This window comes from Pseudophryne corroboree, chromosome 1 (genome assembly GCF_028390025.1).
Source record: "Pseudophryne corroboree isolate aPseCor3 chromosome 1, aPseCor3.hap2, whole genome shotgun sequence".
NCBI lineage: Eukaryota > Metazoa > Chordata > Amphibia > Anura > Myobatrachidae > Pseudophryne > Pseudophryne corroboree.
The window spans coordinates 175,218,154-175,243,153 of NC_086444.1; the positions used below are offsets into that span (position 1 = coordinate 175,218,154).

At 47.0% G+C, this 25,000-nt stretch overlaps 1 protein-coding gene across 3 annotated transcripts in view; it reads left to right on the top strand.

The window, feature by feature from the left end:
- MSH3 (mutS homolog 3) overlaps positions 1 to 25,000 on the top strand; it is a 534,775-nt gene that overhangs the window by 70,863 nt on the left and 438,912 nt on the right. For all 3 annotated transcript variants that reach the window (XM_063963915.1, XM_063963914.1, XM_063963916.1), the window contains exons 7-8: positions 7,080 to 7,225; positions 7,480 to 7,646. In XM_063963915.1, the coding sequence (XP_063819985.1) occupies positions 7,080 to 7,225; positions 7,480 to 7,646 (313 nt within the window). The remainder of the gene's footprint in view (positions 1 to 7,079; positions 7,226 to 7,479; positions 7,647 to 25,000) is intronic.

The window sequence follows — 25,000 nt, forward strand, 5'->3', positions numbered from 1 at the left end:
GTCAGCAGTGGGGAGTAAGACGTTGCCCCTCCCCCCGGTTCATGACCAGTTTCCTCCGAGTTTCCCGCCGTGAATTGATTTCCCGCTTCCGTCTGAGATGCTGTGTATCTAAAGGACTCAGTGGCAACATAGGCGGCTGTTTGACTGGTGCGTCTGTTTTCACTTGGGCATCTGTGTTCACTGTGGGTTCATGGGGCGTTTGTATACACTATTGGCGTCTGGATCCACTCAGCGTTCACTAATGTATTGATCGATCCTGGAAGCGGGGTGAAGTCTCCCTGTATCCCACTCTCCTGAGCCAGGTGATACAGCACTAAGTCTCCACCTACCATTAAGTACAAGTAGTTGGATAAGTGCCTGATACATTTGAGTCTGTAAACTATTGCTGCTGTTTTCTTTTGCTGTGTGACTGAATAAGTTTAAAGTCTGATATAAGGTAATGCAGTAATATGTTTCTCGCACATACTTGAAATGTATCTGTAGTTGAATATGTGCTCCTATTGCTTATTATATTAATGTATAACTTGTGACTGATTGCTAGTGTGATTGCTGACTTTACTTTTCCTGTCAGTTTGTGTGTATATACGGATCCTCAATGCTTGTACAAGGTAGGGAAGGGTCGGATTGAATGTCACTTTAACAAATTTTCAGTCAAAAATTGTGTAGTTAACATTGTACAGGTGTGTGGTTTGTTTATCCTGTCTAAGAGAGGCAAGGGTGAGGAGGATACACTCTACACAGCAGCACAAACACCGATTTCATGTTTGTCTTGCAAAGCTGGGTTAACCTCTCAGGATCTGGTTCAAAGTTGATTATGTGCAAATTGTTTTAGCTTTCACCAAAGCCTCCTGAGTAATCCAAGGCAGGCACAGGTTCAAGTTGAACCCCCATGGTTTTCTTTTGCACAGACATTATCCTATATAGCTGAGTGGATAATGCCAGCTCCTATACCAGAGAGAGGTTACCCGGTTAACTTTTACATGCAACATTCCACCTGGGGGTTATCACATCCAGTCCAGGAATCTGCAGCCTTTCAACAAAAACAGGCTGAAAGGCCTGTGGAAAGTAAATCACAGACATGAAACATCTTCATAGTCTACACGTTTCAGATGGGGACTCTTTGGAGGATGAGGACTCCTTGCATTACAGAGATGAGTTTGAAGGTCCCAGCTCAGTGGATATACCTGAGCTAATTAGTGCTATGAAAGCCATTCTATCCTTAGAGGAGGCAGCAGAGCCTTTGTTAAAATCTAAGGCACCTGTGTTTAAATGTCCCAAAACAGTCAGGACTGAATTTCCTGGGTCAGAACAGCTGACGGAGATTATGCAAGAGGCTTGGGTAACACCCAGTAAGAAGTTTAGAATTCCAAAGAAATGGAATTCCCATTATACTCTTCCAGCTGGGGACTGTTTAAAAAGGGAGGTGGCTCCCAAAGTAGATACACATGTCATTTGTGTGGTGTGAAAATCTACATTGCCTCTGCTTTCAACATCATTAAATGATGTTACGGATAAGAAAATAGATGGTTTTTTAAAAACCATTTTCTCCTTGTCTGGGACAAGACCAGCCATAGCTTCAGCCAGGATGGCAAAAGCAGTGGCAGCTGGACTGATGCATTGGAGAATGATCTTTCATTGGCATCTAGAGAGCAAAAATCCCATATTGCATATATTAAACAGGCGGTTATTTTTATGGAAGAAGTAGCCTTTGATATGGGTACTGTTGCCTCTCGAGCATCAGCCTCAGCAGTAGCAACTCGCAGAGCGGTTTGGCTGCGTACATGGAAGGCTGACTCTAAGTCCAAGAGTTTTCTAGAGTCTTTGCCTTTTATTGGAGATATTCCTTTTGGTAAAGCATTAAACAGTATTTTGGAGTCAGAAGCAGACTCTAAGAAAGTGAAGTTTCCTTCCACACACAAATCCAAATCTAGGTTTCCAGCTTTTCGGCCCTTTCAGACACAGAGAAAAGCAAAAGGAAAGGGTTATGGCAACCAGTCTCAATCTGACCAGTCTGGTAAGACTAAAAAGCATTGGGCTACCAGAGGGTCTGCTTCCAAGCCAGAAGATAAGCCATCAGCATGATGGTGCTGGCCTCATTTTGCACAGGTCTGGCAACAGTTCTCATTTTGTACAGATTTGGCAGCAGTCCACCACAGATGCCTTGGTGCAAGAAGCGGTATCTCACGGTTATGCGTTTGCCTTCAAGAAACACCCTCCACAAAGGTTCTTCTGTACCAGCCCGTCTTCAGTGGAAACGAAGGACAGGGCCTTGCAAGAGGCAGTTCAGAAGTTGCTTCAATCAGGAGTGATAATTCCAGTTCCTCCTGCACAACGAGGACAAGGTTTTCATTCCAGCCTGTTTCTAGTTCAGAAGCCAAATGGGTCGTTAAGGCCCATACTCAATCTCCAAGTGCTGAACAAGTACATCTGGGTGCCTCATTTTCATATGGAGACTTTACGTTCTATTATTTTGGCCATGGAGCCGGCGAATTATATGGTATCCCTGGATATCCAAGATGCTTACCTTCATGTTCCTATAGCACAGTCCCATCAGTGCTACCTTAGGTTTGCTATCCTCCAGCAACACTTTCAGTTTCAGGCCCTACCATCTGGACTGGCCACAGCTCCCACAGTGTTCACCAAATTGATGGTGGTAATTTCGGTTGATCTCCGTGGACAGGGGATAAGGATTTTTCCATACCTCGACAATTTATTAATCCTGGCACAATCTCAGGAATTGCTTCAGTGTCATCTGCAACAGACAATAGCTTGTTTGCAGAGACACGGTTGGCTCATAAATTGGGCAGAGTCGTCCTTGGTTCTGTCACAATGGATGACGCACTTGGAGGCTGTATTGGATTCGCATCTTCAGAGAGTAATTTTACCTCTGAACCAAATATCCACAATACAGTTGAGGATTAAGTAGCTGCTACACAGTCAAAGGGTATGTATTCACGCAGCGATGCGTGTGATGGGATCTATGGTGTCGACATTCGACATGGGGGAGTATGCTCAATTCCACTCGAGTCCTCTACAACGTCTGATTCTTTCCAAATGGAATGGGCTATATCCGACAATAAATACGCATGGTCCTTCCTCTGGAAGTAGGGAGGTCATTTAGCCTGGTGGCTACAGACTTCATCTGGACAAAGGGGAGACCCTTTTGAATCTCAGATTGGGAGATTCTGACAACGGATGCCAGTCTTCAGGGCTGGGGAGCAGTGTTCAGAAAGAAGTTGTTTCCAAGGGCAGTGGACCAAGGAAGAAAGTTGCCTGCCAATAAATATATTGGTACTTCGGGCCATACAGTATATATGGCACTCATTCAGGCAAAGGACATTCTTCAGGGGAAACCAGTTCAAATCCGCTCGGACAATGCATCGGCAGTAGCGTACCTCAATCATCAAGGAGGAACTCGCAGCCAAAAAGCAATGAAGGAGGTAAGCTGCACGTTAAGGTGGGCAGCACTTCATTATCCAGCCTTGTCCGCAGTGTTCATTCCAGAAGTCCTAAGCTGGGAAGCGGATTTTCTCAGTTGACACACCATTCATGCAAACAAATGGGCTTTACACCCCGAGGTCTTCCAGATTCTGGTAGACAAGTGAGCGTTACCGGAGATAGAGCTCATGGCTTCCCGTTAGAACAACAAAGTTCACGCATACGGGTCAAGGACAAAGGATCCCAAAGCGACCTTTGTGGATAACCTGTCAGTAAGATGGTACTTTCGTCTGGCCTATGTGTTTCCTCCGATCGCCCTGTTGCCCAGGAAGATGAGAAAGGTAAAACAGGGAAAGGGCGCCGTGATACGAATAGCTCCAGTTTGGCCCCGAAGATCTGCAGAGGGTGTCGGTGGATACTCCGTTCCTACTGCCTCAACGTCCAGATCTACTGTATCGGGGTCATTGCTATTACAAGCACCTGGATCGGCTGTCTTTGACGGCGTGGCTCTTGAGACTTCCATTCTGAAAGCAAGAGGATTCTCACAAGAGATAATTCAAACAATGCTCAGAGCAAGGAAACTATCCTCAGCTTGCATTTATTACCGAATATGGTAGGCCTATATTCAATGGTGCAGTGACAGGAAATTTAACCCTAGGTCTTTCAGAGTTTCCAGAGTCTTAGCATTCTTTCAGGCAGGAATGGACAAAGGTCTACGGGTGGCTTCCTCGAGAGTTCAGGTGTCCGCATTGACTGTGTGGTTTCAAAAGAAAATTGCTAACCTACATGATGATCGCACTTTTTTCCAAGGAATGCTTCACATCCAACCTCCTTTTGTTCCTCCTACAGCTCCCTGGGATCTAAGTTTAGTTCTAAAGGCGCTTCAAGTTGCCCCGTTTGAACCACTGAAGCAAGTGGATCTTAAATGGTTGACATCTAAAGTTCTCTTTCTACTGGCTATTGCTTCAGCTAGAAGAGTTTTAGACTTAGGAGCATTGTTATGTCGCCCTTCTTTTCTGATACAGTATTTCATCCAGATAGAGCGGTTCTCAGAACCAAATCTGGTTATCTTCCTAAGGTGGTGTCTAAATTGCACCTCAACAAAGAAATTGTAGTCCCGGCTTTCCAAGGGCAGACCTTTCTGCGGGAGATGCATCATTGGACATAGTCCGTGCCTTAAGGATCTACGTGGATCGTACCAGTGCCATCAGAAAGACAGACGCTCTTTGTTCTTTACGGATTTCACAAGAGAGGATGGCCTGCTGACAAGCAGACACTGGCGAGGTGGCTTCGGATGACTATTGCAGAAGCATATTTTCAAGCTGATCTCCCTATTCCGGCTAATGTCTCTGCTCACTCTACTCGTAAGTTAGGTGGCTCATGGGCAGCACAACGTGATGCTTTAGCTGAACAGATATGTAAGGCAGCCACATGGTCTTCCATTAACACATTCATTAGACATTATGCCTTTGAAACCTTTGCCTCTCAGGACGCTGCATTCTCCTGTTCATTCAGGAGCGTCCCTTCCACCAAAATTGCTTTGGGACATCCCAATGTTTATCCTGTGGCTAATCTGTGGACCCTGCAGGAGAAATAGGTATTTATGGTAGACTTACCGTCGATAACTCTATTTCTCCTTAGTCCAACAGTATCCACAGGGATCCCACCCTGACGCATCTGATTTGAGGATACTTACACTTACTAACCTCTTCCTTTTTGTACGGAAGTGTGTGCATGTGTGTTCTTCTCGCCTGATCAGGGCTCTCTATGATACTTCTATCTTGAGCTTTGGAAAGCAACTGAATTGCCAGAGCCAGGAGGCGGGGATATAGGGGACTGGCCCGTTGCATTTCTGGGAGGCTGAAAGCTTTTGATCGTTGGTGCCAATCCGCTGACTCTACCTCATATCCCAATATTTATATATTGGATACTATGGACTTAGGAGAGAAAGTTATCGACGGTAAGTCTACCATAACTGCGTATTTTTTTGTTTTAAAGCCCAAAACATGATCGAATTTTCCATAAAGTACACATTTTGGACTCTAAATTAACATCAGAAGCCATAAAATGTAGGTAGAGCTAATTTTGTGACATCTTCTATGGAAGGCTCGCAGAGAAGTGCATATACAGTTTTGGTGGCTGTACCCCTATAACTACCTACATATGAAAATGATTGCGTGTATCTTTATGAACACTATATAGTATCTAATATTGAAGATAACATTTTGGGGAATCGCAATCAGTTACCTTGTGTAATCTAATGACACCATTCAGTGCAGTTAGGTGATGACCTCTCTTGTCACAATTCCTAACGTTTAGTACATAAAATCACAGTTGGATTTGTATTTAATCATACGGTAGCTCCTAGTTGTTACAAGCAGGATGTTTAGGTGAGCCGCTTGTCAGCTCTCCAATTACAGTACTTTGTGTTGAGTCAGTGTTGTGATCCATGGACCAGTATTTTCATTGTAATAATGTGACTGACTTTACTGTTGTATAGTAGTAATTTGTATGATTAATGAAGCAAATTATTGTATACGAGTTGTGGGGCTTTTTGTCAAAAAATATGAAAACATAACCACTAATTGATTTACTGGTGTCATTAAGGCATGTAATGTAAGCCATTTAGATGATTTATGCCATCACTGGTGTGTGTTGTTTGTATGGGTTGGATACGATTGGTCGACAGTTACCATGTCAACATGGTCATACTGTTGACATGCAGGATGCCGACATACTTAGCTGGTCGACATTCATCATGTCTACATGGATGATATGTTAACGTTGTGAACTGCTGACAAATGGTTCCTGATGGTCTAGGGGGGATTAACTTGTCCCAGAAGCTGCAGCGGCTCCAGTGTCGTTTTTCAGGTCCGGGTAGTCGCGTCTGAATCGGTTACTGTGAGTATTTTCCACACTATCTCCCCTAGTGCCTAACCCAATTCCACCCCCATTCCCCCTCCTCCTGCAGCCTAACTCTAAGCAGCGGCATCCTTAGAATGTCAACATTTCACACGATGACTGTTCAGTTGTTGACATTTGTGAACATTTTTAGAATGTCGACATGCCTGTCGATGGTTTGAATCTGTTCGACATTTTAATATCAACATTCAGTATAATGAGATCTCCCTGTCCGCTGGATTTCTCAGAACAGTTTTTTGCCACTTGAAATCTGTTGCTCTGATGCAGGTATCGCACATAGAGACTGACCATATTAGTAGGGATGTGATAACCTGAAAGGGTTTTTAATGCATTACTGAAGATTTTTATGTTCTGAGCAAATGTTAAGTGTATCAGGTCACTCGTGCATAGTTGGGTCAGGTGAGCCATTATACTTTCTGCATTGCGCATATTTGCATCTGTGGATTTCATACTAAAATCGGCCCCCTATACAGTTTTATTCTATACCAGCCACCCATTTCCTACTGTCCACACTGGTTCTATCATATTATTGTGTGTTATATGGTTCACAAAGGGGGTATGGGGTTCTGTTTTATAATGAAGTCTTGACAGTTTTATGTTTCCCTATGTAAAATGTGGAGACTTCTTTAAGGAGCCAACCACAAGTATAAGCAGTAGCACTTCTTTCATAATGAAAACCATTGTCTTGCAAGCAGTACATTTACCCTAACTGATCATACATGTAAACCCTTTGATACATATGGATAATTCACTGGAGGTTGAGACTGCGATGACCGATGCTCCAAGCAGCTACCTTATGTGCATTTGTGAAAGTCCGGACAGATCTAAACATAAGAAATCTGATGACCTTGTCTTCGGCCTAGTGGTATGAATGTATTCTATATATATTTTATTTGCCTGCTCTGTTTTTTTTCCACAGGTTTGCTATCAGTGTGAGATTAGCTATGACCGATTTAGAGTAAGTGAGCCTGACCATATAAGCAGGCCCATGTGTGTATAGGTCCAAAATTGTGATCAGCTTTTTTTGGGGTATCTGCCAGGCTTTGGTCAGTACTGCACAGAATTTGGAAGAATATATATGTCTTTTCTATACAAACATGTCCCCCGTGTCTTGTACAGGCCCTCCAGCCTTCAACAGGAGAAGTAATACATGACACCTTTCATGACTCTAAGTCCCGCTCTGAGTTGGAGACCAGAATATTACGTTTGCAGCCAGTGGAAATTCTGCTTCCCTCTGAGATTTCTGATGGAACGGAGAAGCTGATGAACAATATAACATCTGCATGGTAAGTATAAAATGATATACAGTACGTGGAGATCTAGTTCAGCATGAGTCAAGGAAAGTTAAATGGGAAAGAGACGAGAGGAGAAATGCATGAACACTTGGTGGCACTGTGCTCCTACACACTTTAATAGATACATATTACAATGCACTTTCATACATTCATGCTTCAAGAAAGACATTTTCACATATTACAAAATGTTAGTCTTATAGAATCTCAAGTATATTTGTATAATCACAGACTGGATAAATGAACTGTGCAACAGATTCTAGACGCTTGTAACGTTTATTCAATGAGCAGAACTTAATTTACCTGGAGAGAAGATCAAGCCTTGTATGTTTTGAGTTCACATCTCTAGTTGCAGAATTTCAGATTTCTTTATTCCTATTGTGTTACTTTTTTCCCTTTGTGTTTATATGCGAAACTATGACCGTAATGATCAGAATGTACTACTTGGAAATTTTGTCAACCCTTTCATTGCTTATTCTCCATTTACCTTGTAACACCTCTGCTTGTACAGAATTGTTCCATGGTTCCTGGCTGGCATCGTTGCAGTTGCATAATACTATAGTTTAGTTCTGCAGGTGATGTTCTGTGTTAAAGGTAAGTGGAAGCTTAGAGGAGAAATAGGAGTAAGCCATTCAGAATAGCGCCCGAGTCAGTCTCTGAAGCGGACATTCGGCATTTGCATATAGCACCTGCTTTATGTGCTCTCTTAGGCTGACTGAGTAGTAAGATTGTTCTTTTATTGGGATCACACAGAATGAAAAAGTCACTGTAAAAAGGCCTTCATCTCAGCATTGGTAGGTTCACTTTAAGTACTTGATTGTCTGTACTTTTCATTTGCGGTAAGATTGCTTTCTTTGTAAGCGTCTCTTCTGAAGTGGGTGTATAGCGAGTTTCCAAATGTGGGATGGAGTATAATTAACCTGCTACAATAAAAACATAGGCTGCTATCTGCCATCAGTTTCAATACAGTAACACTGCACGGCAGTAGTTTCTACAATTCTGAAATTTCTACAGTGTTTTAGAATATCATTTGAGGGGATCATTTACTAATAGAGAGGGGAAGAAGATTTTTACTGACTACACTTAAAAGGTTTGCTTTACAAAATTTTGTTTCCTCACCAGTTCACACCTGCATGGTCATTCTACAGTCTGTTAGTCAAATATGTACGCCTTGCAGTGAAAAAATTGTCTCAAAACACAGTTCAGTGTCATTTTGGACAACCCCTTAGTTTATTAAAAAATATTTTTAGTAGTGTATGACTAGAGTCTAAGGAGGAGATGTACTAAGCAGAGATATAAGTGGAGAAGTGAGCCAGTGGAAAAGTTGCCCATGGCAACCAGTAAGCATTGACGTAACATTTGTAGTTTGCATACAATAAAAGTATACAGAGCAGCTGATTGGTTGCCATGGCTCACTTCTCCACTTTCTCTTACGTCCTAGAGGATGCTGGGGTCCACATTAGTACCATGAGGTATAGACTGGTCCACCAGGAGCCATTGGCACTTTAAGAGTTTGAGAGAGTGGGCTGGCTCCTCCCTCTATGCTCCTCTTACCAGACTCAGTTTAGAAAATGTACCCGGAGGAACCGGTAACAGCTATGGGAGCTCTCCAGAGTTTCTCTAGTAAAGGTTTTTTTTTAGAGTTTATTATTTTACAGGGAGGCTGCTGTCAACAGCCTTCCCTCTTCGTGGGACTAAAGGGTGGGGGAGTAGTGTCCGCCCTGTGGGGTCTGAGCCGCTATCTCCGCTGACAGGACACTGAGCTCCTGAGGGGATCGAACGTTCCCCACCACAGGGGATCGCTCACCCCGACAGCATGCCGCCACCCTCTTACAGAGGCAGAAGATCAGTGGCGAGTTAGTCACTGGCCCTCCTAGCAAGCGGGGAGCCGGTGTGAAGATGGCAGCAATAGGGTATGGAGCGCAGCGATACATAGTGCGGCGCTGTGAGGGGTGCCCTGAGCCAGCGTCTACGTCCTACACTGACCTCCAAGCCTGTCAGGGTCCCAGGATCGCTGCCAGCAAAATTCCTCAGGCCAGTATAATCTTCAGAAGAGCAAGAAGACCGCGCCATGTAAGGGGGCGGAGCTTCTCAGAGCGGACCCAGCAGTGTTCAGCGCCATTTTCCTGCCTGCAGAAGCGCTGTCAGTGAGAGCTGTCCCTACAATTCAACTCCAGCTATCTCTTTCGGTACCAGGGGGTTGTAGAAGGGGGGGAGGCTGTGTGCAGACTGTGTAATCTAAGGTGCACAGTCAGCGCTGGTTGGGGGTTTCCCTATACCTTAAAAGTGCTGTGTGTGGGTTGGCTCCAATCTCTGTCTCTCTTGCCATTCTTGGGGGTGAAACTCTGTCCTCCCCTGTGTGTGTGTGTGTGTAGTGTCTGTGGTCTCCATTAAGCTGTGTCCAGGGACTCTGTGTCATATGCTGCAGAGGATATGTCCTCCAAGGATGATCTCATTCCATGTAATCAGGATTGCACTGTTTTAGCGCAGATACCAGCAAGGAAGCCTGAATGGTTATCCTCTATCAAATCTATGATTTCTCAGATTTCTACTAGGGTTGCACAGAACTCTATGGCAGTTTGGTCCGGTTCTGTTACCTCAGCATCCCCTACTGTATGTTCCCACAAACGTGCTCTTGCCCAGGTTATGCAAGAAGTCACGGATACCAATTCTGACACGGCAGATGGTGAGGGGGATGTGCTGTGGGAGGGGCTGCATCTCTTGCAAAAGGGGTGCAGTTGATGATATAGGCTATTAGAGATGTATTGAATACAGCTGATACAACACCTGAGCAGGTTGAGAAGGCTTACTTCACTGACAATAAGAAAGCCTCGCTAACCTTCCCTGCGTCTAAAGAATGAAATTATATATTTGAGAAAGCATGGGAAAACCCGGAGAAAAAATTTCAGATCCCTAGAAGGGTTCTGGTTGCTCTCCCCTACCCTGAGGAGGATAGGAAAAAATGGGAAAACCCACCCATAGTGGACGCGTATGTATCCAGACTCTCAAAAAAGGTGGTTTTACCTGTTCCAGGATCTACCGCCTTAAAAGAGCCGGCTGATCGCAAAATTGGCACTACGCTCAAATCCATATACACGGCTTCAGGGGCTATACTACGTCCTACTATTGCCTGTGCATGGATTTCCAAAGCTATAGTAAAGTGGTCAGGCACGTTACTTGAGGATTTGGATACAATGGATAAAAGTGATGTTGAATTGTTTTTACGTAAAAATTCAGGATTCTGCAGGCTTTATGGTGGAATCCATGAAAGAACTGGGTTCCATGGCTGCAGGGATGTCTTCCATGGCTGTCTCAGCTCGTAGGGGACTTTGGCTGTGCCAGTGGTCGGACGACGCGGAATCCAGGAGAGGTGTGGAGACCCTACCCTACACAGGTCAGGCTCTCTTTGGGGAAGGATTGAATGCGTGGATTTCCACGGCTACAACGGGTAAGTCTCCCTTTATTCCCTCAGCTGCACCTGCTACGAAGAAACCCTTTTCTTCAGCTACATCTCAGTCCTTTCGGACTGCCAAAGCAAGAAAGGCCAAGCCCTCCAACACCTTCTTTAGAGGAGGTCGGCCAAAATCCAAGAAACCTGCCGCTGTGGGTTCCCAGGAACAGAATCCTACTTCAGGTACGCCAAAGTCCTCCGCTTGACGGTGGGGCCGGTGGGGGCGAGACTCGGGCATTTCTGTCACGTCTGGGTGTCGTCCGGCCTGGATCCCTGGGTGCATGATATTGTGTCCCAGGGGTACAGGCTGGAATTTCAAGATCTCCCTCCTCACCGGTTCTTCAAATCAGGCTTGCCAGCTTTGCTGGCAGACAGGGCTATCCTACAGGAAGCCATCCAGAAGTTGGTAGAGGCACAAATTATTGTACAAGTTCCACCCCATATGCAAAACAAAGGTTACTATTCGGACATTTTCGTGGTACCGAAACCGGATGGTTCGGTCAGGCCCATTCTGAACTTAAAATCACTAAACCCCTTTCTGAGGGCGTTCAAGTTCAAAATGGAGTCTCTAAGGGCGGTGATATCGGGTCTGGAGGAGGGGGAATTCCTGGTATCCCTGGATATTTATTATTTATTTATTAACAGTTTCTTATATTGCGCAGCAAATTCCGTTGCGCTTTACAATTTCAAACAAGAATAACAATCTGGGTGATAACAAACAGTCATAGAGGTAGGAAGGCCCTGCTCGCAAGCTTACAATCTATAGGGAAATAGGCATGTGTACACAAGGAAAGGTGCTATCTATTGCATAGTTGTTAGCCAGATTGCAAAGGTTCTTGGAGGGCTGTATGATATGGCCATAAAGCAATGATGAACCGGGTCTGAGAGGAAGGGAAAGTGAAAAATGAGAAGACATGTGAGGACTGTACAGAGTGGATGCAATTTGATAAGAAGGTTTATGAAAGTTACGTGGGCGGTTCTGGAATTTGATATGCTTGCCTAAAGAGGTGAGTTTTCAGGGAACGCTTGACGGTTTGGAGACTAGAGGAGAGTCTTATTGTGCGTGGTAGGGCATTCCACAGAGTGGGTGCAGCCCGATGAAAGTCCTGCAATCGTGAGTGGGAGCGAGTAATGAGTGTGGATGAGAGACGCAGGTCTTGTGAAGAGCGAAGAGGTCGGGTTGGGAGATATCAAGGATGCGTACCTCCACATTCCAATTTGGCCGCCGCATCAAGCTTATCTCTGATTCGCACTGTTAGACTCTAATTTTCAATTCCAGGCCCTGCTATTCAGCCTCTCCAAGGTGATTGCGGAGATGATGGTTCTCCGCAGACGGTGTAAATATAATTCCATATCTGGACGATCTGCTGATAAAGGCATCATCCAAGGAGAAGCTGTTACACTCCATTATTCTCACGACCCATCTACTCAGGGAACACGGTTGGATCCTGAATCTTCCAAAATCACATTTGGAACTAACTAGGAGGTTGTCCTTTTTGGGAATTATCCTCGACACGGAAGTGCAGAGGGTGTTTCTTCCAGAGGGAAAAGGGTTGGTGATAAAAACAATGGTCCGGGATGTCCTGAAGCCAGCCTGGGTGTCGGTTCATCAGTGCATTCGCCTTCTGGGGAAGATGGTGGCCTCTTACGAGGCTCTGCAGTACGGGAGGTTTCATGCTCGGTCCTTCCAACTGGATCTCCTGGACAAGTTGTCGGAATCTCATCTACACATGCCCCAGAGAATACGTCTGTCGCCAAAGGCAAGGATTTCACTCCTCTGGTGGCTACAATTACCTCACCTTCTGGAGGGCCGCAGGTTGGGGATTCAGGGCTGGATCCTTCTAACCACGGATGCAAGTCTCCGGGGCTGGGGTGCAGTCACTCAAGCGGATACCTTCCAAGGAAGATGGTCAAGTCTGGAAGCCGGCCTACCGATAAACATTCTGGAACTAAGAGCCGTCTACAACGGTCTTCTCCAAGCGGCCCATCGTCTGAGATATCGGGCCATTCAAGTGCAGTCGGACAATGTAACGACAGTGGCTTACATAAACCGACAGGGCGGAATGAAGAGCAGAGCTGCAATGTCAGAGGTAACAAGAATCATCCTCTGGGCAGAAAAAAACACTTTGGCGCTGTCGGCAATCTTCATTCCGGGAGTAGACAACTGGGAAGCGGACTTCCTCAGCAGACACGATCTCCACCCAGGAGAGTGGGGTCTCCATCCGGAGGTGTTCAAGGAGGTAACAGATCATTAGGGTGTACCCCAAATAGACATGATGGCCTATCGTCTCAACAAGAAGCTTCGGTGATATTGTTCTAGGTCGAGGGACCCGCAAGCAGTGGCGGTGGACGCCCTAGTGACTCTGTGGGTATTCCAGTCGGAGTACGTGTTTCCACCACTCCCACTCATTCCAAGAGTGCTAAAGCTCATAAGGAGAACAAGGGTTCAAGCAATCCTCATTGCTCCAGACTGGCCAAGAAGGTCTTGTACGCGGATCTTCTGGATCTACTGCTAGAAGAGCCGAGGCCTCTTCCTGTTCGGGAGGACCTGCTGCAGAAGGGGCCGTTAGCCTATCAAGATTTACCACGGTTACGTTTGACGGCATGGCTATTGAACGCCAGATACTAGCTTGGAAGGGCATTCTGAACAAGGTTATTCCTACCCTGATACAGGCTAGGAAAGGAGTAATGTCTAAACATTACCATTGTATTTGGAAAAAATATGTATCTTGGTGCGAGTCCAAGAAGTTAACTACGATGGAGTTTCAACTGGGACGATTTCTCCTCTTCCTGCAAGCAGGTGTGGATATGGGCCTGAGGTTAGGATCCGTAAATTTCGTCCCTATCCATTTTTTTCCAGAAACAGTTGGCTGCCCTTCTTCAGGTTCAGACTTTTTTGAAGGGAGTTCTGCACATCCAACCTCCCTTTGTACCGCCTACGGCGCCCTGGGATCTTAACATGGTGTTGCAGTTCCTCCAGTCGGACTGATTTGAGCCTCTACAGGAGGTTGAGGTCAAGTTTCTCACGTGTTAGGCTGTCACTTTGTTGCTTCTGCTAGACGTGTGTCGGGGTTGGGGGCTTTGTCATGTAAAAGCCCATACTTGATCTTCCATGAAGATAGAGCTGAGCTTCGGACACGTCGGCAGTTTATTCCGAAGGTTGTGTCGGCATTTCATATCAACCAACCTATTGTGGTGCCAGTTGCGACTGACTCCTCAATTTGATCAAAGTCCTTAGATGTTGTAAGGGCTCTAAAAACCTATGTGAGGAGGATTGCTCGTCACAGAAAATCAGACTCTCTGTATGTCATGTATGATCCCAAGAAAATTGGGTGTCCTGCTTCTAAGCAGACAATCTCTCGCTGGATCAGGTTCACTAGCCAGCATGCGTGTTCTACGGCAGGCTTGCCGTGTCCTACGTCTGTTAAGGCCCACTCTACTCATAATGTGGGTTCTTCCTGTGTGGCTGCCCGGGGTGTCTCGGCTTTACAACTCTGCCGAGCAGCTACTTAGTCGGGGTTGAACACGTTCGCAAAGTTCTACAAGTTCGATACTTTGGCCTCTGAGGACCTAAAGTTTGGTCAAGTGGCTCTGCAGGAGCCTCCGCGCTCTCCCTCCCGTTCGGGAGCTTTGGTACATCCCCATGGTACTAATGTAGACCCCAGTATCCTCTAGGATGTAAGAGAAAATAGGATTTTAATTACCTATTGGTAAATCCTTTTCTCGCAGTCCGTAGAGGATGCTGGGCGCCCGCCCAGCGCTTCGTTTTCCTGCAGTGGTTATCTGGTTCAGTACAACTTTTTATTTTTAGTTAAGTACTGCATTGTTACTTGGTAAGTAATGTTTCAGCAGTTGCTGAGTTTCAAGCTGGTTAGCTTGTTTTGCCTTGTATGTGTGAGATGGTATGAATCTCGCTGCTATCTGTGTATAATCCTTCTCTCGAAGATGTCCGTCTCCTCGGGCACAGTTTCTAGACTGAGTCTGGTAGGAGGGACATAGAGGGGGTAATTCTGAGTTGATCGCAGCAGCAAGTTTGTTAACAATTGGGCAAAACCATGTGCACTGCAGGTGGCGCAGATAATAAGATTTTACTTACCGGTAAATCTATTTCTCGTAGTCCGTAGAGGATGCTGGGACTCCGTAAGGACCATGGGGAATAGACGGGCTCCGCAGGAGATAGGGCACTTTAAGAAAGCTTTGGACTCTGGGTGTGCACTGGCTCCTCCCTCTATGCCCCTTCTCCAGACCTCAGTTAGGGAAACTGTGCCCAGAGGAGATGGACAGTACGAGGAAGGATTTTTGTAAATCTAAGGGCGAGATCCATACCAGCCACACCAATCACACCGTATAACTTGTGATACACTACCCAGTCAACAGTATGAACAACAACATAGCCTCGGTTAAACCGATAAACTATAACATAACCCTTATGTAAGCAACAACTATATACAAGTCTTGCAGGAGAAGTCTGCACTTGGGACGGGCGCCCAGCATCCTCTACGGACTACGAGAAATAGATTTACCGGTAAGTAAAATCTTATTTTCTCTAACGTCCTTGAGGATGCTGGGACTCCGTAAGGACCATGGGGATTATACCAAAGCTCCCAAACGGGCGGGAGAGTGCGGATGACTCTGCAGCACCGATTGAGCAAACATGAGGTCCTCCTCAGCCAGGGTATCAAACTTGTAGAACTTTGCAAAGGTATTTGAACCCGACCAAGTAGCAGCTCGGCACAATTGCAATGCCGAGACCCCTCGGGCAGCCGCCCAAGAAGAGCCCACTTTCCTAGTGGAATGGGCCTTAACCGATTTAGGCAATGGCAAACCTGCCGTAGAATGCGCCTGCTGAATCGTATTACAGATCCAGCGAGCAATAGTCTGCTTTGAAGCAGGAGCGCCAACCTTGTTGGCCGCATACAGAACAAACAGAGCTTCAGTCTTCCTGATTCTAGCCATTCTGGTCACACAAATCTTCAAAGCCCTGACCACATCCAGGGACTCGGAATCCTCCAAGTCCCGTGTAGCCACAGGCACTACAATAGGTTGGTTCACATGAAAAGATGAGACCTCTTTTGGCAGAAAGTGAGGACGAGTCCTCAACTCTGCCCTATCCACGTGAAAAACCAAGTATGGGCTTTTATGTGATAAAGCCGCCAATTCTGAAACACGTCTTGCCGAAGCCAATGCCAACAACATGACCACTTTCCACGTGAGGTATTTCAACTCCACAGTTTTGAGTGGTTCAAACCAAGGTGACTTGAGGAAACGTAACACCATGTTAAGATCCCAAGGCGCCACCGGAGGCACAAAGGGAGGCTGAATATGCAGCACACCCTTCACAAAAGTCTGTTCTTCAGGAAGAGAGGCTTATTCTTTTTGAAAGAAAATGGATAAGGCCGATATTTGGACCTTTTATGGACCCTAATTTTAGGCCCAAAGTCACTCCTGTTTGAAGGAAGTGATGTAGACGGCCCAAATGGGACTCCTCCGTAGGAGCAGCTCTGGCCTCACACCAAGAAACATATTTCCGCCATATACGGTGATAATGTTTTAACTTCACGTCTTTCCTAGCTTTGATCAGGATAGGAATGACCTCCTCCGGAATCCCTTTTTCCGCTAGGATCCGGCATTCAACCGCCATGCAGTCAAACGCAACCGCGGTAAGTCTTAGAACAGACAGGGCCCCTGCCGCAGCAGGTCCTGCCTTAGAGGAAGAGGCCACGGATCTTCTGTGAGCAACTCTTGCAGCTCCGGATACCAAGTCCTCCGTGGCCAATCTGGAACAATGAGGATTGTTCTGACCCTGCTTATTCTTATTATTCTCAACACTTTGGGTATGAGAGGAAGAGGAGGAAACACATAGACCGATCTGAACACCCAAGGTGTCACCAGAGCGTCTACCGCTACCGCCTGAGGGTCCCTTGACCTGGCGCAATACCGCTTTAGCTTTTTGTTGAGACGGGATGCCATCATGTCTATTTAAGGCAGTCCCCACCGACCCGTGATCTGTGCGAAGACTTCTTGATGAAGTCCCCACTCTCCCGGATGCAGGTCGTGCCTGCTGAGGAAGTCCGCCTCCCAGTTGTCCACCCCCGGGATGAACACTGCTGATAGCGCGCTTACATGGCCTTCCGCCCAGCGTAGAATCCTGGTCGCTTCTGCCATGGCCACTCTGCTCCTCGTTCCGCCTTGGCGGTTTATATGAGCCACTGCCGTGACATTGTCTGACTGAATCAGAACCGTTTTTTCCCAAAGCAATTCCTCCGCTTGACGCAGGGTGTTGTATATGGCCCTCAACTCCAGGACATTGATGTGGAGACAAGTCTCTAGATTTGACCAGAGACCTTGGAAATTTCTTCCCAGTGTGACTGCTCCCCAGCCTCGGAGGCTTGCGTCCGTGGTCACCAGGACCCAGTCCTGAATGCCGAACCTGCGACCCTCTAGTAGGTGAGCACTGTGCAGCCACCACAGGAGAGATACCCTGGTCCTGGGAGACAGGGTGATCCTTCGATGCATTTGTAAATGGGACCCGGACCACTTGTCCAAGAGGTCCCATTGAAAAGTCCTCGCATGGAACCTGCCGAAAGGGATGGCCTCGTATGAAGCCACCATCTTCCCCAGGACCTGCGTGCAATGATTCACCGAAACCTGTTTTGGTTTTAATAGGTTCCTGACCAGGGCTATGAGCTCCTGAACCTTTTCGATCGGAAGAAAAACCTTTTTCTGGTCTGTGTCTAGAATCAGCCCCAAAAAGGTCAGACGCGTTGTAGGGACTAGCTGGGACTTCGGTATATTGAGAATCCAGCCGTGTAACTGCAACGTCTTCATGGACAGAGACACGCTGTCCAGCAACTTCTCCCGAGATCTCGCCTTTATGAGGAGATCGTCCAAGTATGGGATAATTGTGACCCCCTGCCTGCGCAGGAGCACCATCATTTCCGCCACTACCTTGGTGAAAATTCTCGGGGCCGTGGACAGCCCAAACAACAACGTCTGAAATTGGTAGTGACAGTCCTGCACTGCAAATCGCAGGAACGTCTGATGAGAGGGGAATACCGGAACATGAAGGTAAGCATCCTTTATGTCCAGGGACACCATCCAATCCCCCCCCTCCAGGCTGGCGATGACCGCCCTGAGTGATTCCATTTTGAACTTGAACCTCTTCAAGTACAGGTTCAGGGATTTTAGGTTTAAAATGGGTCTGACCGAACCGTCCGGTTTCGGGACCACAAACAGGGTTGAGTAATATCCCTCTCCTTGCTGGAGATGAGGAACTGTGACAATCACCTATTGAATATACAATTTTTGGATTGCTGCCAACACTAGCTCCCTCTCTGACGGGGAAGCCGGCAGAGCCGATTTGAAAAACCGGCGAGGAGGCAAGTCTTCGAATTCCAGCCTGTATCCTTGAGAAACAATCTCTAATGCCCAGGGATCCACCTGCGAGTGAACCCAGACGTGGCTGAATAACCGAAGACGAGCCCCCACTAGATCTGCCTCCCCCCGGGAAGCCCTAGCGTCATGCGGTGGACTTTGCAGACGCAGGGGAGGACTTCTGCTCTTGGAAACTAGCTGTGTGCAGCTTTTTTCCCCTGCCTTTCCCTCTGGCAACAAAGGACGATCCCCGTACTTTTTTGTTTTTATTGGAACGAAAGGACTGCATTTGATAATGAGGTGCCTTTTTTGTATGCTGCGGGGGGACATAAGGTAAGAAATTCGACTTACCAGCCGTAGCAGTAGAGACAAGGTCCGAGAGGCCGTCTCCAAACAACTCCTCCCCTTTGTAAGGCAAGGACTCCATATGCCGCTTTGAATCGGCGTCTCCCGTCCACTATCGGGTCCACAAGAGCCGCCTAGCAGAAATAGACATAGCATTTATTCTGGAGCTTAATAAACAAATGTCTCTCTGAGCATCTCTGATATACAAGGCAGCATCTCTGATATGCTCTATGGTCATTTGAATGGCATCCCTATCTAAGGTGTCAATCTCCGTAGATAAGGAATCTGCCCATGCCACAACCGCACTACAAACCCAGGCCGACGCCATAGCCGGTCTAACAATAGTACCTGAATGAGTGTAAATGTGCTTCATGGTAATTTCCTGCCTGCGATCAGCAGGATCCTTGAGGGAAGCCGTATCCTGAGAAGGCAGTGCCACCTTTTTGGACAAGCGTGTCAGCGCCTTGTCTACTTTAGGCGAAGATTCCCATCGTATCCTATCCGTTTGTGGAAAAGGATACGCCATAAGAATCCTTTTGGGAACTTGCGTTCTCCTATCCGGAGATTCCCAAGCCTTTTCGCACAATTCACTCAGTTCAAATGAGGACGGAAAGGTGACTTCAGGCTTTTTCCCTTTATACATGTGTACCCTCGTGTCAGGGTCAGGGGGTTCCTCAGTAATATGCAAAACCTCTTTAATGGCAATAATCATGTACCGAATACCTTTTGCCACCCTCTGCTGTAATTTTGCATCTTCATAGTCGACACTAGTCAGTATCCGTGTCGGTATCTGTGTCATCGATCTGGGATATGGTGCGCTTCTGAGACCCCGAAGGGCCTGGCGCCACAGGGACAGGCATGGACTGATCTCTAGCTTCAGCCTTGTCTAACCTTTTATGCAATAGATTGACATTTGCATTCAAGACATTCAGCATATCCACCCATTCCGGAGTCTGTGTTGGCGACATGACATTCAAGCACTCCCCCTCCACATTAAGCGATCCTTCCTCGTCAAACATGTCGACACACGCGTACCGACACACTTAGCACACACAGGGAACCTCTTTTCTGAAGACAGTATCCCCTTCAAGGCCCTTTGGAGAGACAGAGAGAGAGTATGCCAGCACACACCCCAGCGCAATGACCCTGGAGACCAACACAAAATGTCTTTCCCCCAGCCGCACTGTATAATATGTTATCCGCCAATTATGTGCCCCCCCCCTCTCTCTTTTAAACACCCCTTCACCGTGTGTAAGCAGGGGAGAGTCCGGGGAGCTTCCTCTCAGCGGTGCTGTGGAGAGAAAATGGTGCTGGTGAGTGCTGAGGGAGAAGCCCCGCCCCCTCGGCGGCGGGCTTCTGTCCCGCTCAAACTTAATAAAATATGGCGGGGGCTCTTTTATATACATGTACATGTATATTGTCTTTTGCCATAATAGAGGTGTTATATTGCTGCCCAGGGCGCCCTCCCCCCTGCGCCCTGCACCCTTACAGTGACCGGAGTATGTGAGGTGTATGGGAGCAATGACGCACAGCTGCAGTGCTGTGTGTTACCTCAGTGAAGCTGAAGGCTTCTGCCGCCTGACGTCTTCTGACTTCGGTTCTTCTGGCTCTGTGAGGAGAACGGCGGCGCGGCTCTGGGGGTGGACGCCCAGTAAGAACCTGTGTTCACCCCCTCTGGAGCTAATGGTGTCCAGTAGCCGAGGAAGCAGAGCCTATCTTAGAGAAGAAGGTCTGCTCCTCTCTCCTCAGTCCCTCGATGCAGGGAGCCTGTTGCCAGCAGTGCTCCCTGTAAAAAAGTAGAAAAAAAATCCAAACAAAATGCTTCTAGGCAGAGAACTCAGGAGAGCTCTCTACAGTGCACCCATCTTGCTCTGGGCACAGTGTAAAACTGAGGTCTGGAGGAGGGGCATAGAGGGAGGAGCCAGTGCATACCCAGAGTCCAAAGCTTTCTTAAAGTGCCCTATCTCCTGCGGAGCCCGTCTATTCCCCATGGTCCTTACGGAGTCCCAGCATTCTCAAGGACGTTAGAGAAATAACATTTGCAGAGAGAGTTAGATTTGGGTGGGTTATTTCGTTTCTGTGCAGGGTAAATACTGGCTGCTTTATTTTTACACTGCAATTTAGATTTCAGTTTGAATACACCCCACCCAAATCCAACTCTCTTTGCACGTGTTATATATGTCCCCCTGCAGTGCACATGGTTTTGCCCAATTGCTAACAAACTTGCTGCTGCGATCAACTCAGAATTACCCCGAGAGGGAGGAGCCAGTCCACACTCTCAAACTCATAAAGTGCCAATGGCTCCTGGTTGACGGTCTATACCCCATGGTACTAGTGTGGACCCCAGCATCTTCTATTGACTACGAGAAAAGGATTTACTGGTAGGTAATTAAAATCCTATTTTTATCACTGCTTAGTACATCTCCCCCTAAGCATCTTACTGTGCCCAGTCTGATTCTTCTGTTTGTTCTAGTGCTCCCTGTTTATTAGCCAATCATATCCTCGGAATGGTTATACCAGCAGAAGATATGAGTGAAGTAGTGACCTGGGATTATGTTACTGGGGACAGAGCTGCATGCAACAGGGGCAGTACCATGGTGCAAAGAAGGGGAATGAAGTCAAACAAAAAGCCACAGCCTGAGGTTTATATCGTGAAAGGAGCAGTATCGTCAGTAGCACTTAGTTGTTATGTGATGATTGTGTGGGAATACTGCCACTTCTCAAAGATTGCACACTAGTAGTGCAATACACGGGTGTAGTACGGCTGACCGGCGGTCTCCTGACCGCCGGTCAGCTTACCGACGCCGGGATCCCGGCAGCATACAGACGCCGGGAACACTGCGGGGAGGGGCGAGTGCAGCAAGCCCCTTGCGGGCTCGGTGGCGACCTGCGGTCGCCACGGGTTCTATTCCCACTCTATAGGTGTCGGGGACAACCTCGAGTAGAAATAGTCCCTGTTGGTCGGCATGCCGACCATCGGGACAGTGACCCGACGGGCTGGTGGAGGAGGTCATGTGACTGTCGGTCAGCTGACCGGCGGTCACATGAATACCACCCCAATACACAATAGGTTGTAATCCAGTGTCCATGTCAGTCATATCACCCTCTTTAACTTCTTAACTGCTAATATTTTTTCCAAAAATGTCCACAAAATTAGATTATGTAAATACCTATTTAAACGCAATTAAATAAAACTTTAAATGCAGATTTGTTAACATAGTTAAACTGAGTAAAGGTTAAATAGTAATTATTTTATATAATTTCATCATTTTACAATTTTCGTGACAATTATGGATAGGGTGCTGTGGCATCCTGGGGTGCTGCAGGGGTGCCAAGGGTAGGTGGTCCAGTAACAAATCTACTTATTTCTGGTCAATGTAATAGGGAAAAACAGTCATGTTGGCTGCCAACCATAAAATAAGCGCCATAATTCAAGAAAGTTTATGAACTACTGCAACACCTGATACTGCTTCCTGTGACAACTGGGACTTCCCGCAACTGTTTTGCCGCAGTAGTCCGCTAGACATACTGGCCATAGACATAATGTGCCAACCAAGCAGTCTTTAACGGGAGGCATTTGATATGCCACCTGTCGGGATCCCGGTGCTCACCATACCGACGCCGAAATCCAGACAGCCGGCATACCGACAACTATTCTCCCTGTTTGGGTGTCCACGACACCCCTGGAGAGAGAATATAAGCGCGCCACCGTGCCCGCAGTGTGGCGAGCTCACAAGGGGCTCTTTTGCGCTCACCCCGCTGCCTGCATGCCGTCGGCATGATCCCGGCGCCTGGATCCCAAGCACCGGCATAACATACTACACACATCTCTAACTGCCATTTTACAGGCTGTGTTTGAAAAATAACAGGAATTGAGTGGTTGGTAGCTTATCTCTCTCCAAGGCTCCGTACATCTCCACAGTAGTGCCTGCACCAATGCCCTCTACGGGCTCTCTTGTGCATTCAATATTACCAGGACTTACAAAGGCTCCTGATGAGCAGCCAATAAGCATGCTGCCTCCCCAAGGATTTGCTTCTAACTTTTTTAGGGGTAAGACCAAATTATGCTTCCTCTTCTAAGGTAAATTTTGCCCCAAAATATTAAATCTGCTGTCAGCATGTCAAGATAAGTAGTGTTTATGCATATGTAAAACTGGCACACTGAGCTTAGGTGGGTAGTAATCGAGAGCACATACAGGAGCTGACATACGCTTGCATGCAATAGTTTGGTAACCCCTCCTGAAAATGTATGTTTTGCTAAATCTCTAAGTGGAAAGTAGGTACCACAATAGGGGGAATTCAGTTGATGGTGAAGGGTGTGAATTTACATTGGAACAGCGTTTAAGCGCTAGCAATGGCAGCCTGACTCGCACCATTCGCTTGGCTGTGTCACATCCCAATTCGCTCCCCCACTTTTAAGCGAGATCCTGCTGCCATAAAGCGCAGGGGCTGGGAATCTGTTCGCCCTCAATTGAATTCCTCCCAATTTCTAAAGGAGAAACCTACTGTAACCAAACACATTTCTCTAACGTCCTAGAGGATGTTGGGACTCCGTAAGGACCATGGGGAATAGACGGGCTCCGCAGGAGATAGGGCACTTTAAGAAAGACTTTAGGATTCTGGGTGTGCACTGGCTCCTCCCTCTATGCCCCTCCTCCAGACCTCAGTTTTAGACTGTGCCCAGAGGAGAATGGGTGCACTGCAGGGAGCTCTCCTGAGTTTCCTGCTTAGAAAGCATTTTTGTTAGGATTTTTTCTCTTTTTCAGGGAGCACTGCTGGCAACAGGCTCCCTGCATCGAGGGACTGAGGAGAGAGGAGCAGACCTACTTAAATGATAGGCTCTGCTTCCTCGGCTACTGGACACCATTAGCTCCAGAGGGAGTGAACACAGGTTCGTCCTGGGCGTTCACCCCAGAGCCGCGCCGCCAATCTCACAGAGCCAGAAGAAACGAAGACAGAAGACGTCTCAGGCGGCAGAAGCCTTCGTGCTTCACTGAGGTAACGCACAGCACCGCAGCTGTGCGTCATTGCTCCCATACACCTCACACACTCCGGTCACTGTAAGGGCGCAGGGGGGGCGCCCTGGGCAGCAATAAAACACCTCTCCTATGGCAAAAGTCTATATACATGTACAGGTGGGCACTGTACATGTATATTTAAGAGCCCCCGCCATATTTTATTAAGTTTGAGCGGGACAGAAGCCTGCCGCCGAGTGGGCGGGGCTTCTCCCTCAGCACTCACCAGCGCCATGTTTTTCTCTCCACAGCATCGCTGAGAGGAAGCTCCCCGGACTCTCCCCTGCTTGACACACAGTGAAAGAGGGTTTTAAAGTAGACGGGGGGGGGGGGGGGGGGCGCACATATTTGGCGATTATACATTACAGCAGCGCTACTGGGTAAACATTCTGTGTTTTTTTTCCTGGGTCATATAGCGCTGGGGTGTGTGCTGGCATACTGTCTCTCTCTCTCTCTGTCTCTCCAAAGGGCCTAAGGGGGAACCTGTCTTCAGAAAAGAGATTCCATGTGTGTGTGGAGTGTGTCGGTACGTGTGTGTCGACATGTCTGCGGTAAAAGGCTCTCCTAAGGAAGAGATGGAGCAAATGTGTGTGTGGTGTCTCCGTCGACAACGCCGACACCTGATTGGATATGTGAAATTAAGTGCTAAGATGAATTTTATTACACAAAAGATTAGAGAACAGACAGGGAATCTACCCATGTCTGTCCCTATGTCACAGAGACCTTCAGAGTCTCAACGCTCACTATCCAAAATAATATACACTGATATCGACACGGAATCTGACTCCAGTGTCGACTACGATAATGCAAAGTACAGCCAAGACTGGCAGAAAAGTATTCAATATATGATTATTGTAATAAAAGATGTTTTGCATATCACTGATGACTCATCTGTCCCTGACACGAGGGTACACATGTTTAAGGGGAAGAAAGCTGAGGTAAATTTCCTTCCTCTCATGAAGAAAAAGAGCGGGAATCTCCAGACAAGAAGCTGCAGCTTCCCAAAAAGAATTCTCAGGGGGTATCCTTTCCCTAATGGGGTCAGGATACGATGGGAATCTTCCCCTAGGGTGTACAAGGCATTGTCACGTTTACCCAAAAAATGTAGCGCTGACTTAACAGCTATCCTCAGGGATCCTGCAGATAGCATGCAGTAAAAGTAC